This window comes from Heliangelus exortis, chromosome 2 (genome assembly GCF_036169615.1).
Source record: "Heliangelus exortis chromosome 2, bHelExo1.hap1, whole genome shotgun sequence".
Classification (NCBI taxonomy): domain Eukaryota; kingdom Metazoa; phylum Chordata; class Aves; order Apodiformes; family Trochilidae; genus Heliangelus; species Heliangelus exortis.
Window position 1 is genome coordinate 116,844,972 of NC_092423.1, and position 19,439 is coordinate 116,864,410.

The window sequence follows — 19,439 nt, forward strand, 5'->3', positions numbered from 1 at the left end:
GACAGAACCCTACGGGGGACACGCTGTGTTCTCCCTCCTCGCCGCCGCCCGGGCCGGTCGGGCAAGCGGGTGATTCCCGGCGAGCGGCTCCCGAAGAGGGGACGACACCGACACCACCACCATCCCGCGTCCCGCTCTCTTGCGGGGGTTAAAGCCGCGCCAGTGCCACCCCCGGCCCCTTCCTCGCCTCGGGCGGCTGCCAGAGTTCCAGGACCGCGCTGCGCAGCCCTCCGCAGCAGCAGGGGGCGCTGCTCAGGGCCTCCCGCCGGTTTCCGGGGAGGCGATAACACGCGCGGGGGACGGAGAGAGCTGCAGCCGCCGGTGAGCGGTGGGGCCGGGACAGCGCCGGGGACCCCCGGGTCTCGATCCCCCGCAGCCCGGTCTGCCGGCCTGCCCGCACGGAGGCCGAGCGGCCGCATCGCTGACAGGCTGAGGCGCCGTCTTCTGCGGCGGGCGGGACGGGGGCGGCTCTCCGGGTAGCGGGACGGGCGCGGGAGGCGGTGCAGGTAGCGGGGGAGCCCGCTTAGCGGGGTCGGAGCCACCGCGGGGGGCTTGGGCGTCCCCCGGGTGGGTGGTTGGGGCTAGCGGGGGTCTCGGCGAGGCCTCCCGTGGGGAGTCGCTTGTTGTGCGGCCGTTGCCTAACAACGGCGCCGCGTTCCTTAAAGGGGCCGATCCCGTTGTGCCGCCTCTTCCCCCGCCACCTTCGGCGGGCGGCAGCGCCCCACGCCCGGCCTGAGGGAAGGAAGGTCCGTGCCGGTGGGGCTGCCGGCGAAATGCTGCCGAAGGGGGTGGGAAGGAGGCTGGGAGGCGGGGTGGGGGGTGGCCCGGGGGCTGCAGGCCGGGAACGGGGGGAAGGCGCATCCCAGGGCTGCCAGGTTTGGGGAAACGAAGGGGATCTCCTGGCTCGGAAAGTTCCCCGAAATTCGTGTTTGTTGGGTTTTTGTTTGGTTGGTTTGGTTACAAGAATACACGTTCTGGAAAAGCGGATAAACCTTTGTGGCGAGGGGAAGCAACTCCCGAGAGTTGTTGGTTGTTGGGAGGGTTGATTGCGTTCACAGCTAGGAAAGAGCTTTGGTTTTAGTCAGAGTTTATAAATTGTGAGCGTCCAGACCTCGGATTTTGTTGTACTTTTTCAGATAAGAACTGAAAAGAAGTGAAGGTGAAAGGTGCAGGATCCGTGTCTCTGACAGCAGGAGCTTATTCCAAATGCCATTCACAGTTCTGGCTGTTTATGAGACCTTAAAAAGTTTGGGTGAAACTGAAACCTATTTCCTGCTGACAGAGTTATGTGACCATATGGTCTGTAAGTACAATTACTAAACACGGCCCATAGCTGCTTTTTTTTAAGAACTTCCCTCCTTGCTGTAGTTCATATGGATGCGAATTGCCATTTTGCAAATTCCCATTGTAAATTTTGCACCCCATTTTCTTGAAAAAATGGAGGGGAAGGGAAACAAAAAAGAGCAAAGTAAATATTCCTTTAGATGATAGAGTAGATACACAGATAAATACAGTACTTAGTGTACAGTACATATGCAGATACGTATTTTTAATATCTTGAATACAGAGACATGCATTATTAACACTTCTTGGGCATACATGCAATAAAAATGCCATGTTCAAACTTGCCTTATTTTCTTGAACTATCTAGACACTTTCTATTGCCTGGTATATTTGGCTAAGATGAAGTCTACCTACCTGACTGTAATTATTCAGAGTTGTTTTTGTGGAAATGTATAGTTTCAAAGAAAAGATGTTATAAGAAAACTAAAATCTTCCTGAAACTAAAAATATACAAAATATATTTGTCATGGGCACTAGGGACAGTAGTTAAGCAGTAGGTTTAATGTAATTTCACTTTTAAGAATACAGTGTTTTAGGAATACAAATGTATCCAAGGTTTCAAGGTGCAGGCCCGGAGTGGGCGTTCCTAAAGGAAGAGCTGATAGATGCTATAAAACATTTTTTAAAAATAGCATTCACAAAATATTGTTTTACAGAAAGCCCCATTAAGAATTGTCTGTTTGCACCTTGTAATTTTGGGGACATATGATTTATCCTTGGGTTTTCAAATACTTAAAATGTGTTCTCACTTTGTCTCTTGCTTTATGCACGTGCCCATGGAGCAGTGTCTTCAAGCATAGTTCTGAACCTGCTACAAAATGCATTCAGACACTGCTAAACTGAAAATAGATTGCGTTATCTTGATCTGAAGAAGTTTTTTAGTGGCAGGCTTTACCTTGGTACATTTGTGCTGCCATAAGTCACCTCTGAGTTCAATGTGTGACTGAGGGCTGTGGTATCACTCTGTTCAGATAACTAATCACAGTGAGACAGATCACTATGTTCTCTTCACTCCTTACAGTAGATGATAAAATCTTCTAAACCTAGACTGTGCACCACATTCAAACTGTCAGTCTTTTGCTTAGAGTATTTAAGGTTTTTTTTTCTTCCCCTTCATTCTCCTTACATTTTTGTGTGTCATAAAGTTTGGACTTGTTCATATATTAAGAAGATCAGCTCAGATAGAAGGGTGTAAGACATAAAATGTGTAGCACTTTTGTAACAGGCATTTGGCCACTTTTCATAGCCATTTAGTTGTGTTAAAGGTATGCTGCATTAACAGTGCTGCAGGCCTTAGTGTTTTCCAAGGACAGCAGTTGAGAGCTTTTTCCATATCAACTGAATTTCCTCTGTAGTCTAATTTGAACTGTTTTGTCTTTGTTTTAAATTTATTGTTCTTTTTAGCAATAGGATAGTGGTGCAAACTGCTAAAATATTCATCCTGTTTCTCATGCCAGATAGAAAATGTACTGCAAATACTCCTTTCCTTATACCATTTTTCAGAATAGGTTTGGTACAATTCCAACACAGTGATTTGGAATCAGATTTAGAGTTTATAAATGTTATTGTAAATAGAGGTAAAAAATGCAGATGTTGTAGTTAAATGAGCTTTAGGAAAGGCTTCTCAGAGGGTCTCATTCTAGATGTGGTAATTTTGCTCTTTGTGGGTATGCAGCCCTGGATAGGTGATGAAATTAACTTAAATTCTTTTGTATGACAAATTGTTCACTTGTTTGGAAGCTTTTTTTCATTATTCTTATGTAACCTAATAGGCTAAGTAAAATTTATCAGTGCTTGGGAACTTACCCTCTTTCAGATTTCTTTTTATCCTGTATCAGTGTGCAAAACTAATGAGATTAAAGATTTAGGACAAATCAGATGGGGAACTTTATTTTTGGAATTGATTGTCCTAAATTACCACTAGGAGTTGTAAATAGGTTGTCCTAGTTCTTCCTCCTTTGTTAAGAATATTATAATTTTAAATTACAATTAAAAAAGCAATATTAATTTAAGAGGAAGCTTAAGGGAATAAATTTTAAAGAATACAGGAAGCAGATGTATGTAGTTAATTGAATTTATCTGATGGAATTTTGACATTCTTTTCAACTTACTAATCATGGTAAGCATTTATTACTCTCTCCCTGGACACATTTTATGTTTAGGTATGTAGTATCTTATTCAGCTTGTCTTTGTGAGTTGGGGTGGGGTTTTTTTGGTTGGTTGGTCGCTTGTGTGGTGTTTTTTAACTCTTTGATCCTCTTCCTGAAATATATATTCCTCTTCCTTCTAATATACTTTCAGCATTGGTCTGTTTACTTCATCCAACCTATGGCTTTAGAAAGGTACTGAATTAGCAACAATAAAACTGCTGGACAGTCTGAGTTTAGATCCCAAGTGTGATAGGGTTGCTTAGGAACCTGCATAAGCAATCCTATTGCTTGCATTGTGTGGGTAGGATTAGAGGGATTTGAAGGCCATAATTTTGTTCTCAGTTTTTGCTTCCTTTAGAAGTGGAATATAACACAGATTTTTTATCAGTAGGCTTGATTTTGCAAAGCTTCTGTAGAGCTGGTGGGAATGCAGAGTGGAGATCAGGATGAGTAGGCTTGTATGCAGTTATTCTTTTTGGTTTTGTCTCTGTTTTCCATGGTTACTCAATATGCAGCTTTGCTGTATTTTTAGTTCCGGTGAGACTATTTTGACAAAGAGCTTTTAAAGTCTGAGTGTGTGCCTTAACTTCTGTACACTTCTGTAGTCATTAATTTGGTTCACTTTATTTTTTATTATGAGGTTGTCTAGGAACAGCAATATACAATAAATTACACAAGTAAGACACTAATATTTCATCACTGAAGGGCTTTCAGTTACACAGTTGTGCAAGATGCACAACTAATGAAAGAGAGGTAATTGGCTGTTCCCTCAGTGTACATTTTCTGATAGATGAGTGGCTCCTCTGATTCCAAGTCAATGCTGCCTGATATCCACAATCTTACAATTATTGCAAAATTGTAACTGTTCTTATTGCCTCTGCTATATTCTTGGTACAGGAGGTTATTATGTACTGCTGGCTCTAACTGCAGAAACACTATGCATGTATTTTGTGTTTGTTTTTTGGTTTGGTTTGGTTTTTTTGCTTGGGGTTTTTCTCAGTTGTGTTTCCTGTGTTTTGTTGCTTTTGCTTTTTTTTTTTTTTTTTCTTTGGTTTGGGGCTTTTTTTGCTATAAGGCTGATGATTTTTAAGACTTCTTATGATATGGAGTTAAACAGTGGATTGATTGTATATTTGGTCCTTGTTTTAGAGTATACACATACTTTACACTTTGCCCTTTTTGACAGATAATTCCTTTATCCTCTCTATTTTTTAATGTTGTCTAATTTAGATTTTATATCTTATTAACAATAAGTTTATGCTAGTGTGTAGTGAAGGGCCATTTGTAGACTTGCAGTTAAAAAAAACACAGCTCCAAGACACTTTCATTAGTATTTTTTTCCAGCTTGGTGAAATCTCTTCAGTCTTATAATCTGGAATCTTTGAATTTTCTCTGGTGAAACATCAAGTAATCTCCATGGATGGGTTTCCTGAGTCAGATGTTTCTGTGATCCAGCAAACATCTTAAGGCTTGTAATTCTGAGGGAGAAACTTGCGTATTAATTAACTACTGACATAAGAAACTTGAGCTTTAAATTTTTTAGTGTTGATGTAGAGTTTTCTGCCTTTCCTGTCCCCTTAGAAATGATGGAGGATGATTTAGACAAATTCATTGAAGATCAGAAGGCCAAGTTGGCACAAGATAAGGCAGAACTTGAAAATGATCCACCTTACATGGAAATAAGGGTAAGAGTATTAAATAGTTTTCCTGAATTTAAAGACTTCTATTGCTATGGTCTGGATTTAAGCTTGATTCTACTGTGCTCTTTAATAAAAACTGTATTTGTTATTGAAATATATACTAAAGATTTATCTATTCAAAGTATTGCCTAACTTAAATACCTCATATCTGTATTTATGTAGATTTTTAAAAACCCATTTGCCACCAGGCATAGACAGTAGCATTTGTATTTTAAAAGTGGGAAAACTCTTGTAAATGGTTATCATTGTTCCTTCCCCCATCCCTAGGGAGGCTGACTGGCAGGGATCTGCTTTCTGCCTATTCAGAGTATGAGTGTTGGGGTGGAAGATGTAAATATCCTCAAAATTTCTGTTACAGAAACTAGAAAATATAAAAGGCAAATTACTTAATCCAATCAATTTAAAAAATTTATTCTTATCTCCAGTTTCCTGCTAGAAATTTTATTACCTAATTCAAAAGCTATAAAGTTTTTCTAATTTGCCTATCACCATTAAGTTGTTTAGTAGTATGAGTACCTGGTAAAAAACTTTATCAAAATAATTCAGCCTATGTAAGTGTTTTGGTAACTAACTGAAGTCCTCAATAAATAAATAAATAAATAAAAGTGGGCTTGATTTGTCTGTTGTGACTTTAAAAGCCTCAAACAGCAATTACAGTATTGAGTTTTCACTCTTTTTTGCTTCATCAGAAGGTTATGAGAATTCATCTTTCCCCTTCCATAGGGAATCTGAGTATTTTTACCCAGTTCCAATAATGCTCTCTGGAAAGTTTTATTCATTCACTCCATACAGTTAATTCTTAGGGAGCTGTGAGGAGTTGTTCTTCCTTTTTTTTTTTTTTTTTGCCTCCTCTGCTCAGAGCAAGCTTAAAGAGGAGCATGTTTGCAGCATGCAGTTTGTTAAAGTTCTAAGCTGTGTGTTGAGAGAGAAGTTACAGAGAATGTGTGAACTAAACTTGTCCTATAATACCCTGTAAGCATTTCGTTGTTTAAAGCTGGGCTCTGTACATCAAATTAGACTCCATAAGTAAACAACCTATCTGCCAGCTATGAAACAATTGTGGATTATGACATATGTCACAATACGTATTGTCAGCATTTTACATGACATCAAATATATTGAATTAATCCCGTGTTGTAAAGAAGAACTACTTTTTTTGTAGTATTAATGAAATATATAACCTGCTTAATGTGCTAATTTAGCATAACTTTCAGTTCTCTGGTGCTAATAGTTATGTTAATAATGTTGTTCTTGTATGTGCAATGTGCTTTGTTTTGTTTTTCAGAATAAGGAATCAGAGAGGCTTTCTGAGACTAGCAAAATGCTAATCTCCATGGCTAAGGAAAATATACCTCCAAATAGTCAACAGAAGTATCCTTTAGGTATAGTATATTGTGTATGTCTTCTGAATTTAAGTAGCATTTCATTACCTTGATGATTTTTCGGGAAGGAATTACTGCTGTGCATTTTTATTTATGAGGTGATCATTGTAATTCAAGTGCACACCTGTTCTTCAGTTGTTTGTTTTTTTTTAAACAAGGAAAATATGCCAACCACTTTCTTTTCTTCTTGTAAAGAAGAAAAAAAACCAGACAAAACCTCAAAACAAAAAGCTGCTTGCCAGTCCTTGATAGATGGTCTTGTTCTTTCCTGTTGTATTTGGGTGAAGCAAAATGTAGAATGACAGTTTTCCTTTTTTGTCCTGCCATCTCCCTTCCCTGTGTGCTCCTGCTGTTCCTTAGTTACAGTTGTGTAGTTCAGGTTTCTCTTGATAGCCTTAGGGCTTTTCTGTGTCCTCCTCCTTGTCAGTGGGTAACTCTTTTCATGTTTAGACACTTTGGATTTGTACCTCATCGATTTTCATTCTGTATAATTCTGTAGCTTCTAGTGGGAGTGAAAGCTGTCCTTTTATTTTAAAGAAGAAATGCCAAGGGGTATTTTATGGTATTTACATAATACCAATCTATCTTTTAATTAAGTATTTCTGCTAAGCTTAATATTATGTCCCTACTGTAATTTTTACGGAATTTATGACCAGAGAAGTGCATGTCTTAAATTAAAAAAATAAAAGCCAGTGCTTGTAAATCTGGGAGACTGAACTGATCTTAGGAGCATAAATAAATATCTGTTTTTGTAGGAATGTTGTATAAGCAGAGCTTCCAGTCCTCAGCAAGATGAGCTCCTCTAAAACCCTTGCAGGAAAACTTCACAAAAAATTATTTGAAATGGTGATTGAAAATTGCCTCCTTCCAAAAGCCTTAATGGATAAACTTGGTTAGAGGACAGCACTTGCATTAAGTGTCTAGCTCACATTTTTAGCAAGTTTCTTATGATCAACAGGTTAGTCTTCGTGGTGATATTTCTTCACTTAACTGTGGAAACAGATGATACAGAAAATAGAACACAGTAGGCAATATTCCAATGGCTGTAACAGACCACACACTGCATAACATTTAAGCTATTTTAATATTATAATAATTACATATCTTGCTGGAGAGCTAAAATAGCAGATTTCATTATGCTTTTGTTGCTATAAATTTGGCTTACTGTTGAAACCTAAATATAGTAGCACATTTAATGAAGTATCACAGATGAGGGGCATTCAGGTGGTCTTAAGTGAAAAGCAGCAAATAGATAATTGCTATAAAAATAAAAAACTGGGCACTGAACACATTTGTCTACCAGTGGATGTTTGCTGGTATTACTGGCTGGTTCTGCTTTAAAACAATATAATTTTCTTTAAATTAAGTCAGACAGGGACTTTTTCCTTGGTAGCTGCTAAGTATGTTCTATAGGTTTAGTAGTTGAGATTTTGACTGAATGAAGGTAATATTATTTCTGTACTTATTAAATGCATGTAAACCGTTATGTAAAAACGAATATAAAATCTCTTTTTTTCTAAAAAAATATGTTGTGAATGTGTGATTAATAGAATTTTAAATGGCAAAGAAATGCAGCAAATACATAATAAACAAAAGCAGAAAAACAATGAAAAAATGTTTCTCGTATTCCAGTGGAAGGATTCAGACAAATTGTGCATGAAATTAGGATGAATGTATGTTATCTGGAGTATTTTTGCTCTGCTAGGTTCTCTTGAAGTAAGTTCTTGAAGAGGTAGTTTTCAAATATCTCTTAAATCAAAACCCACAATTATTTTAGTACTTCACTGGTGGCCAGCAAAGGTCTTCTCCTAATAAAATGAACTTTAAACCCTCTTTTGTTTGAATACATCACATACTTGAATCAGTGAAGTATCTTCTGTGAAGCTACTGAATGAATCTTTGCTTTGATGTTTTAGTTGCTTTTGATTCTTTTCCTTGGTTTCCTGTAGTTAATCCAGCAATAATTCCATATGAAAACAAAAGGCAATAGCTAATAGCTGAAATGAGCCATTTTATCTTCTGTATTCTGTTTAGACTTACTCTCTTTTTGAGGATTGAAACAGTACATTATTTTGTTAGCAGAACTCACCTTGTGTGCAAAATTAGGAGAAAAATAACTTGCAGGTTGGAGAAGAAGCTGCCATGCAAATTTTGTTTAGTAATTGAATTCTGCAAACTGTTTCAAAACTGAATATGACTTTACTTAGGTATCAGGTCCTTTGGCTTTACAGAACAGCAGGCTGACTTCTGTTTTGAGTCATGAAAATGCATTCTGACAACTGAAACTATCTCAAGACAAGCCAGCTAAGTTTTTACTATATATATTTAAATCTTTTTATCTGTTTAAGTAGCAGAGGGATTGTCAACTCAGGGGTTTTCAACATTTATATAATGTTATTTTACTCCAATTAATGTCCTAACTATAAAATATTGGAGTCAAAGTAGCTTGCACCATATTGGGACTGACAGAGTAAATCTTAAATCTCTCTTTCTTTCCTCTTACTCCTTGCTATTAATTTTACATAGACCAGAGGATGTAGAAATTATATCAGAGAAACAATAGGAAATAATAAAAAAAACCAAACCAGTTGCAATCTATATCTCTGATGTGGTTTTGTGGAATGCAGTAGGTGTCTGTGGGGAGTGGTCAAAGTGGCTGCAGAGGATATTTCTTAAAGAGTACTTTAAAATGTATTTTGGTAACAATGAGCAACTTGCATAGCAATATATTTTAAGAGTGAAGCTGTTATGAGACCTGGTAGTAATCTTGGAAAAGTACTAAAATGTGTGTTTTGGGTCTACTACAATTAGAAAGACCGAGGCGGAAGGAAAAAATTTATGATTATTATTATCATATGGTCAGACTCCCTCTGGTTGTGTGGAAGCTGACCTGTGTCACTTGCTTTGTGCTAAACAAGTAACTTGTTGCTTTTTAGTTGCAAATTATGTTTTCTGTTGTGTGATAAGCACAGCTTAAAATATCAGAGCAATTCAGAAACTAACATGTCAAAGGAGAGTTTCTTTGAATCATACATTGACAAAGGAAATACCTACGATATTTACGTTATACTATTTGTCAAACTATTTGAATAAATTCAGTTTATGCTGCATTTTTTTTCTAGGGAGAAAAAGTGCATGAACTAGGGAAAAACTAAGAGCCAAAAGCCAGTCCATTTTTTTATGCTTTCCACTCAACTACTCATACAGAGAAGATGTTTTTTATTTCATCTGTTTTGTAATTACTGGCTGCATAGTTAATTTTTCTAATTGCTGATTTCTAATAAAAATCCAGATTAAGCTTTTGCAGGATGTGCTTTGTATTGATGGAAAATAGTGGAATAATAGTATTTAATGACATTAAACTTTTAGGTGACTATGGCTTGAGTTTACCTCTTGGAGAAGAATATGAACGAAAAAAACATAAACTCAAGGAGGAACTTCGACAAGATTATAGGCGATATCTTTCTCAGGTAAAGCTGCTTTGGTTTTCTGAGTCTAGTGAGACTTTTAGAATTACCTTCTTATTTTAATTGAGTGGAAATCAATAAAATCTTTATAAGAAGGCATTCATTATGAGCAACAGCTGATTTTGAAGACTGGAGTAAAAGGAATTTCAAAATGACCCTCTAGAAAGGGTTATATATTTTAGGTTTCTACAGATCTCATTGCCATAAGACTACATATTTACATTTTATCTTGAATACTTATTATCTCTAGTTCTTTCTTAATTTCTTAGGATTAAAATATCATTTGTTATTTCATTAAGTACTTATGCATTCTGTGGTTTGTAATTCAGGTAAGAGCATTCCTACAATTAGTGTGACTCCATTTGACACCTTTTCAGTTTTAGAAATAAAAGAACTTTTGTGTTCTGCTTAGGATGATTTATTAAATGTCACAGTAAATCTAAAATTGAAATGGTATGTATGAAATGTCATGATCTTGTGCATATTCTGTATCTCTTCTGAGTTGAACAGAAAAAAAATCAGGAAGCAAGTAATTTTTGTTTTCTGAAAATGCTAACCATCAGTGTCTTTAGTGCTCAAATATTGACTGGCTTTTAAAAAAAGAAGTCTTTGTTAAGTCAAATAGTTTTGAATGAAAGACTGTTTTTGAAAAGTATCTTTTCCCTGACTTTTAGGGTATTTCACAGGCAAAAAGAAAGGTAGGGTGCCTGCAATATCAATTTTTTTCCTTTATATTAGTGGCCTTTTGCTTTGAAAGCTTTGCGCTCTTTGAATTGAAAAAAAAATTATTACTTTTTTGTGCTTTGTGTGTTTGTGCATGCTGTAGTGATTGGTTGTGCTTAACAGTATTGTTTGCTTTGTGCAAAATGATTGCTTATATTTATTATTTGCCATTAATAATATTTTAAAACGCCTGTTGATTTCTTTTTTCCTTTGCACTTGGCTACTGCTGTCTAATGCTGACTTCTCAAAAGTTTTTCTTTTAGTAGACATTTGCTTCAAGGCTCACCAGTTACACAGATTTCATGAGTTCAGGTTTTTTTTCTTGGTAACTGTACCAGAGTAGGGGCTTTTTTTCTTCCCTACCACTGAAATCTCATCAGTGTAGCTTAGGAAAGCAGCAGAGCCAGTTACTTAGCACTTAAGTGGCCAGAATGCAATACAAATATTGTGATAAAAATATAGTACCATGGACACATTTTTGTGAGCTTTGTTCAATTACAATAATTTTTAGTGACTTATATATATATATATATATATATGTATATATATATATATATATATAAGTTTCAAATTTAATGCTGTCCATCCAGGTTGTTGGAATTAAGCAACTTCAGTAAAGGACTGGGAGGTAATGTTGTAGAAACAGAACCTTCTGTTTTTTCTGGGGCTTTGAATAACATGCACGTGATCCAAATTAACTATGTTAGCATGCTCTAAAATTCCTGAATAACAATAGCTACAGCAGAATTAACTGGCTTCTTAACTTCTAACCAAAATGATGCTTAAATAATTGTTGCTTCTTGTTTGATCTTAAACTTCAGATTATTTTCCAAGCTAGAATATTGTGTTAAAACTTGATGTTTCATAATTCTCACCAAAGTACCCAAATAGTGTTTTTACATTATCTTCTAATGTTTTATTTTCATTTCAACTTCAGTTTTATAAATTTAGGTTTACAACTTTTTTTTCTTAGTGTAATACATGCTAGCTATATTAAGCTTGTAAGGCCTGCGGAAGAGAGGGGATAACATTCCCTAATTTGTCTTCCCCACTTAAACAGATTGTGCCACTTTTAGCAGCTATCATAGTACTAACATTTTCGTTACAAATTTGCTTAGTCTTTTTTATGTAGAAAATGCAGTTTACATTTCAGCTTCTGAGTTTTGACAAGATCACAGGTAATATCTACAGGTGTGTTTCAAAGGGTGAAAAGTATTACTTAATGATGGGGATTACCATTTATTTACTTTTTTTCTAGTAAAAGCAACTTAGTTTTCTATATTAATCTGGTTGTCTCAGTGCTTGAATATCTGCATGGTTATTTAATCCCTTAAATCTTTTGATGTGTAGTTGTGAAATGTAATTCATAATTACGTGGTTTTGTACTGCAGCAGATCAATCTCTTCCCTGTTCACATGTGTTTAAGCTTTTAAGCTACATTTTGACATAGATAATGGAAGGAAACAGTGCTAGTGAAATACTGTATGTAAGCCATTCCCCTCATCAGACCATGCTACACAAATATATGATCTTCTTATTAAAGATAATCAGAATTATAAAACATAGGTAAATGACTGAGGTAAATGACATAGGTAAATGGCCTGGGGACACCTTTAGTAAATGAATGATGTATGAGGAAGCCACCAGACCTGGAAGCTATGGACCTGTCCTAGCATTGGTGCTGGATTTGAAAGGCTGATCCTTGGGCTTGCTCTGCAGCCCAGTCCTCAGGCTGTGGCTGGGGAGCTGTGTGGAAACCCACAGAGAGTTCTGTTCTGAAAGTGACTGATGGTCTGTGAGGAATTACAGGATCTGGAGATGGGTCATTATCCAGAAAGGTTTGGGGGCTGCTGTAGAAAGCAGATAATGTTGAAATGCAGAGTTGTGACTGTGCTAGTTTTATTATGGATTACATCTGTTAAAATAAAAGGTAAGCATACGTTTTATGCAGTTAGAAAAAGCAACTTTTCATCAAAAGTAAGGCAGCATCTTGGAAAATTCCTCTGATGTTTGAACAGATGCTTGTGCTTATGCTACTTGCTTACAGAGCAACTAAGAAATGGTGGGGATTTTTTTAAATATTTTTTTTTTAATGTACAGAGACTAATTTAGGTAATCCTTGAAATAGTGTAACAGGGAAGAAGTGAAACTTTCAAACTCATGCTTTAATGCTTGACAAAACCCTTTCTGTATTCCTTGACTTCATTTGTATATTCCAAGAACATCCTGCATTTTCAAAATGTGAAGGTTGTCTTCAGTATTTCATCAAATATGTATTTCAGAAAATATAATTCCTAACAACTATTTACCAAGTAAGATTTGGTGTTTTGAAATCTATTGAATGATTTATTTTATTTTATTTTGTTTTGATTTAGAAAAATTATCTGACTACGGGTGAAGTAGACCTATATACTCAGGGATTATCTCTTCCTATTGATGAGCGGAGGTCTGCTAAGGTAAATATCTAGAGGAAATGAATTATGTGGGATATAACTTGAAAATTAACCTGAAAGTTGAAACCGTTGTGGAAAAATTATTTCCACTTAAGTTTTCTGTTTGGTTGGGATTTTTTTTTTTAAGACTGTTTACAAACGAACATTTTTAAGGTAGCTGTGAGGATAATTTTCTCAAAAGTAAATCTTTAATTTTATTGTAATTTTTAGGTTTTAATCCTGAGTTATCTATTCTTGTAATTTGTAGATAATTAGATGTGCTGTGTAATTCTATACTGACACTAGTTTGAAGTTTGCTTCTTCTAATTCTCTCCTTTAGGGCATTTGATGTGTTCAAAAGCTCTAGTCTTTGTGGATGAGTTTTATTCAGGAATAAACATTGGTCTAACAAAGAACACTGGTTTTCTTTTATTTGGTGTTGTTATATATATATATATTTTTATAGAGAGACACATACATATGCTTTTCTAATTTATTACTCTTCTTATTGCAGCCTGAAGATAATTTTAAAAATATTTGCTTGTGGTTTTTTCCACAGTGATATTCTTACTACTTCTTATCAGAACTAAAGGAAGTGTGCTTTTTCCTGTGTGCAGCTAATTTCATGTCTTTGTGTATGCTTAACCCACTTGCTGATCCTGATGCGTTGTTTTTTTTTTTTTCTTCTTCTTTTTTTAACAGTTAAATCTAAGTTTTCATAACATTTTGTTAATGTTAACTTCAAGTTTTCATAACTTTGTGTTAATGCTTTGTGAGTATGTGTTCCGAAACAGTGGAAAGTAAAGTATCATCAATTAATTCTATGAATATTAAAGATGTGTCTGAACTGGGAATATGTCTAATCATTGGTGGGTTTATATCATAGCAGTGCAGTGTCAGTTGAAATTTCCTGTATAAGTATTGTATCCTTTTTACTCATTTATTAATTGCTGTTGCAGAACCTAAAAGCTGCCAGAAGATGTCAGACTATGCCCTACTATGTGGTTAGTCTCTGGGCAGATAATGATTAGAGGTTAACATTTGCATTTTGGTTCCCTCCATTAGGTAAAATATGCAGTAACACAGCATATTGAATTTCTGCTGAGTGTTTTGCCACCTCCCAAAGACAATTCTAGTTTCTCAGCTTTGGAAAATACCCCTCAGGCAGCTTTTATACTTGTCGGCAGGTTTTACATTGTCAGAAAATCTGTAGACAGAAATTTTGTGGTCTCATTTGCAAAACTATTACTAAGCTTGTATTTCCATGGTGTTTGAAGTAGAAGTTATTTTTGTTTGTATTTGAAACGATTTTTTTTTGTTTTGTTTGACATTTGTTCATGGGAATGTTAATTTATTTAGAATGATCACAGAATAAAAATGGTTTGCTCTTATATTTGAAAATACTGCAGTGGGGAAGAGCATGATTTGTAATATTGTAATATAATTACATTGTTTTTATTTATATGATGGCTGGAATGAGGTAGTATAAGAGATGCTCCATGCTCTAAACATAAGGTAGGAATATCAGAAAATAATGCAAATGAGAGTTTATTTTACCTGGAGACTTCTGTATTTCATATTATATTATTAAGCTGTTGATGTAAAATTCCTCCATATTTTTAGAACCAAGCCTGATGGTTAAAAATGCTGTCACATTGCAAATGCAGCTAGGACAAGGTGGATAGATCATTGTCTTTCTTAGCTTTCCTTGCAACTTCTGCAGTTTTTGTATTCAACTTAAATGCTTGCTTGAATTTGACAGTTCAAGTTATATCCTGAGCTACAGCTGACATTGTCTCTACATGTATTTGTTGTCCTCTTTTAACTGAGACTGGGATGTGTCACAACTAACCATAAGAGGAAAAGCAAATAATTTGTTTAAATATATATATATACATTTGGATTGGAAATCAGAAGGTGATTTGTAATTGTCAAAGGAGTTAAGACTTTGGAACAGTTTTGGAATACACTTAGCAGGAGGAAACTGGGTTCAAGATGGAATTTGGTACACAATAGTATTACTGGGGACTAGACTTCATGCCCAAGAAGCTGAATTCTACTTAGGGAATTCAGAGAAAGTATCATCTTAAAGACTAAACAAAAATCTCAAAGCAATTCAAACCCTTTGTACCTCACAAAGAAGGGGGAAGACAAACACACAGCTTGTGTGTATTCATTTGGTACTGCAGTTCTATGAACTTAAAAGTGAGTTAAAAATGCAAAATTATAATGCCCTTTTCAATACTTGTTTTAGGAGAAACTACGACTTGAAAGAAACAAGGAATACAATCAATATCTCAGGGAGAAAGAAGAATGGAATGAAAAGCTAAGGAAATTAGGGAAGAAAAACACAGAGGTAATACAATTGTACTGAAGCTGATACAAAGAACATTAATGATCTTGTCAATTTTTTAATCATTGACTGAGACATACAAAGTAAGACAAAATAAGCAAAGAATGCCATTCAGTTAGGCTACAGTTTTATTATTGCTGTATCTAGGAAGTCCTGGTTAGTAGTTATATAGTGCAGTTCTTCGTTCAGACTTATTAGGTCTGTCTGATGGTTAAAGGATGCTTTTGTTCTGCTTTTGTGACTCTTTGGGCAACATATTGAGCTCTACGCAGTGTTCCTTAGCCTTTCTTTTTTTCTTTCTTTTTTATTTTTTTTTTCTTTCTTTTATTTTTTTTTTCTGCTTTTGCTTTTTCCTCAGTCTATGCCCAGTTCATGAGAAAACAGTGCAGGTTCAGTATACAGTGCTGCATGTTTATGAATCAAAAAAGATTTTTTTTACTGCTGAAAGTGTGACATATGCAAAACTGGGCTGAGACCATTGATTTAAATGGCAGTAAGCAGCTCAGCACCACACAGCTGCTTGCTCACCCTTTGCTCTCCCTGCCTGGTGGGATGTGGGAGAGAATCAGAAGGGAAAAAATGATAATGTATGCGGCTGAAAATTTCTTGTTTTACAGCAATTGACAAGAGCAAATACCCATGTATTTTTAAGTTCTATCTGGAAGAGTTTCTTAACTGTCTCCAGAAAGATTGTTTTTCTCATGAGAAATATCTTTTCCTCCATGTGCATTGGAGTGTCATATAGTTCAAAACTATTTTAATCTGTGAAGACAGTTATATGGCAGTATTCAGGCATCCTTTAGATGTTGGAATTCAATTTCTGGTTCTTATTGACTTGTTCACAACAGTGATCTCTAGGAAGTATGTGGCAAAAATGCAGCTTGTGTTTTTGTATCTGAGTCCATAAAGATTGTTCTATGTGCTTGGGCATTTGTGTTTCCACAATTGACCTATCTAATCAAATCTGTCTAGGGAGTCAAGGCTTTTTCTTTCTGCTTTGTTTGCTATCCTATTGGAACTTTACATTATTCTTCTGTAGAAACATTTTTGCTGTCATAAAAGAGAAAAGAGAAGAAAAAAGAGGATTTGTTGAGGTTCTTCCATCTCTGAGGGTTATTTGACTTGAAGAGAGAATCAGATGAATAGGTCTCATGGTTAACATGTGACTTCAAAAATTTGATCCAACCATTTAGATAATCAAAGGATAAACTTCATTTACAAGGAATCTCTGGAAGTCAGGTATTACAATCCTATGCTCAAAGCAGGATTTACTTCACAGTTAGATCAGGTTGGTCAGGTGTTATCCAGATGAGTTTTGACAGAGAATCCACAGTTTGTCTGGGCAATTTGTTAAACTGCTTTTAACTGTTTGGTCTGAACTTCTTTCTGTTTGTTACCTCATCAGAACTTGTGGTTGTTGGTTCTTGGAAAACAAGGATTCTGGCATCTCTGCAACTGTCTGTTAGGTAGAGATTACAATTACTACTTCCTCCTGCCCCCACACATACCCTCCTTAGCCTTCTTTTTCCAGGCTGAGTGAAGCCAGGTCTGTCAGCTGCTTCCTTCTGAGCTCAAGTGCCTTAACCACCTCAGAACCCATCCTCTGTACTTTCTTCAGTTTGTCAGTAGCTGTGGGGAGGCAGGGAGTTTGGGCAGACTACATCAGAACCTAAATACTGAACAAATACCGAGCATCAAAGAAGGATCAGTGCTCTTGCTCTGCTGATGACCCACTTGCTAATACAGCCCCGGGTGCAGTTGGCCATCGTCACTGCAAGGATTAATTTTTGACTTGTATTCAACTAATTGCCCAAACTAACCCAGGCCTTTTTCTGCAAAACTGCTTTCTCGGTGATCAGTGCTGTCTTGGATATACAGTGTCACGTTTGCATTTATTGATCTTTGAGATTTTTTTCAGCATATTTCTCCAGTATGTCAGTGCCCTTCTGAGTGGCAGTCATACCCCCTAGAATATTAATTCATTATTGCAGTTTGGTGTCATTTGCATCTTTATTTTTCATTACATTTTTTTAAGTAGGGGTTACTGTTATCTTTACTCCACATATGAAAGAGTAGAGCGTTACTAGTGCAATATTAGAGGATTTTTTCAAAACCATATTGTTTCCTAGATTTGTGTATTGAACACTGGTCCATTGTGTCATACAGTTGTTTTTTTACTGACTAAACTATCCTTTCTCATAGCAACATCTCCTGGCCAGCAAAGAAATAGATTAAATAGTGGTTAGTTTAGAACATTGTGCTCATAGGTATCACATGTATCTTGTAAGTAGTGTAAGTATCACAGACTTGCCTGGATCTGGATAGGATAAAGATATCTTGTCTTTTCCTGAGGTATAATATTTGATTCTTTGCACCTCTGAAACTGAAGATCAAAGTGGAGTTTGTAAAAGGCCTGTGCAGGGTTGACCTCCATTATCCTGAGAAATATTAGATAAGAGAAAGAGGTGCTTTTAAGCCCTCCTTGAAATATTTTTCTTGCTCACTTCCTGCCTTTTCTCTAGTGTCCACTTGAGGAATATTTGAAGAAATACAAGACCAAGTTTTTGCTTAGTGTGGTTTATTTACATTCAGATCTTTTCTTATTTTTTTTTCCATTAAACAGAATGAGATGGACAGGAATAAAAATCCTATTTCTGGGCTTCAGCCAGAACTACAGCCCTGTAATACAGGTGCAGAACCTCCCAAGAAAGATGCCTTTACTTCCACAGAAGGTTATGAAGAGTGGCTAAATAAGAGGAGACTGGAGGAAAACTGGTATCATAGGCTAGGTGATGAATTTGAATTAAGAAGTCAATTATTAAATAAAAGACTGGATGAAGATTTGGATGTTCCTAGTCAAAGACATCGTGGATTTGCTAGCCAATCTGTAATCCCGATCAGGAAGCATCAAAGACATGAAGATGATCATGGTTTTGGTAGAAGATACTACAGAATGGACTGTGATCCTGAGATAAGTGAAGAAATGGACCCTAGATTTAGATGTGAAAGCACTTACGACAGAAAAACTCCACGTGTTTTTTATGCTGAAAGGTATTCTTAATTCCATTTTCTCCTGTATTTCTGCAGTGTTTGTTGACAGCCATGGTTTGCTTTCATTGAAAAACATGCAAGATTCACATGTGAAAGCTGGATTTTTATATTTACTTTAAAAAGGAATTTCACAATACTTTTTTAGAAAAAATATTTTAAAATTGGATCAGTACAAAAGATGATACATCATACATTAGGGAGCATTTTATAAATTATGGCAAACCAACGATACTAGAGAAATTGCTCCAGAAAAAACAGCTCACAATTCACTTTTATGAAAATTAGTTTGCCAGAAAATGTATTACTGTATCAGAGCACAAACCCCTTTTCTGGGGAACCTAAAATGACATGTGTTTTCTTAGTCTGTAATAGTTATAGCAAGCTGATTCCAAAATTGATTTGCGCTTAACTTTTTGCTACTGCATTAGCAGTGAAAACTGTAATTTTTTTTTTAATTGTCTTTTTCTTTTACTGCATGTCTTGCTAAATAGCTGATTCTAAATGTATGCATATTTGAACCAAAGCCTGATGGTTTTAACAGGTGCTTATCTCCGTATTAGATACACAATTGGAATAAATGATTAAGAAAACCCAATCCAAACAAACGAGGGTCTTTCACATAAATTATTCAGAAGGAAAACTGCTATTATCTACTGTTCATAGACTTTACTGTGTTAACTGATAGATCAGTTTGGTTGCTTTGACATACTTTGTTAATCTTTCTCTTCTAGCTTGCTCATTTTGAAGAAAAAAAACCAAAACAAAGCATAACCTTTTCAATTATTCAGGGTTTGGCAGTCTGGCCACATTTGGCTATTACATTGCAAGAACCTGTTG

At 36.2% G+C, this 19,439-nt stretch overlaps 1 protein-coding gene across 15 annotated transcripts in view; it reads left to right on the plus strand.

Annotated features, from left to right (window-relative positions):
- The first annotated feature begins 206 nt into the window (after positions 1 to 206).
- The window catches only part of CSPP1 (centrosome and spindle pole associated protein 1), a 58,363-nt gene continuing 39,130 nt past the window's right edge, over positions 207 to 19,439 (plus strand). For 2 of the 15 annotated variants that reach the window (XM_071737721.1, XM_071737727.1), the window contains exons 1-8: positions 207 to 321; positions 5,076 to 5,179; positions 6,480 to 6,576; positions 9,946 to 10,046; positions 10,718 to 10,741; positions 13,142 to 13,222; positions 15,453 to 15,554; positions 18,175 to 18,602. In XM_071737721.1, coding sequence (XP_071593822.1) covers positions 5,078 to 5,179; positions 6,480 to 6,576; positions 9,946 to 10,046; positions 10,718 to 10,741; positions 13,142 to 13,222; positions 15,453 to 15,554; positions 18,175 to 18,602 — 935 coding nt within the window. In that variant the 5' untranslated portion in view covers positions 207 to 321; positions 5,076 to 5,077. Of the gene's footprint in view, positions 322 to 365; positions 507 to 589; positions 751 to 3,404; positions 3,507 to 5,075; positions 5,180 to 6,479; positions 6,577 to 9,945; positions 10,047 to 10,717; positions 10,742 to 13,141; positions 13,223 to 15,452; positions 15,555 to 18,174; positions 18,603 to 19,439 lie in introns of those variants that run through there. The other 13 variants (XM_071737718.1, XM_071737729.1, XM_071737720.1 and 10 more) reach the window with 12 other exon arrangements.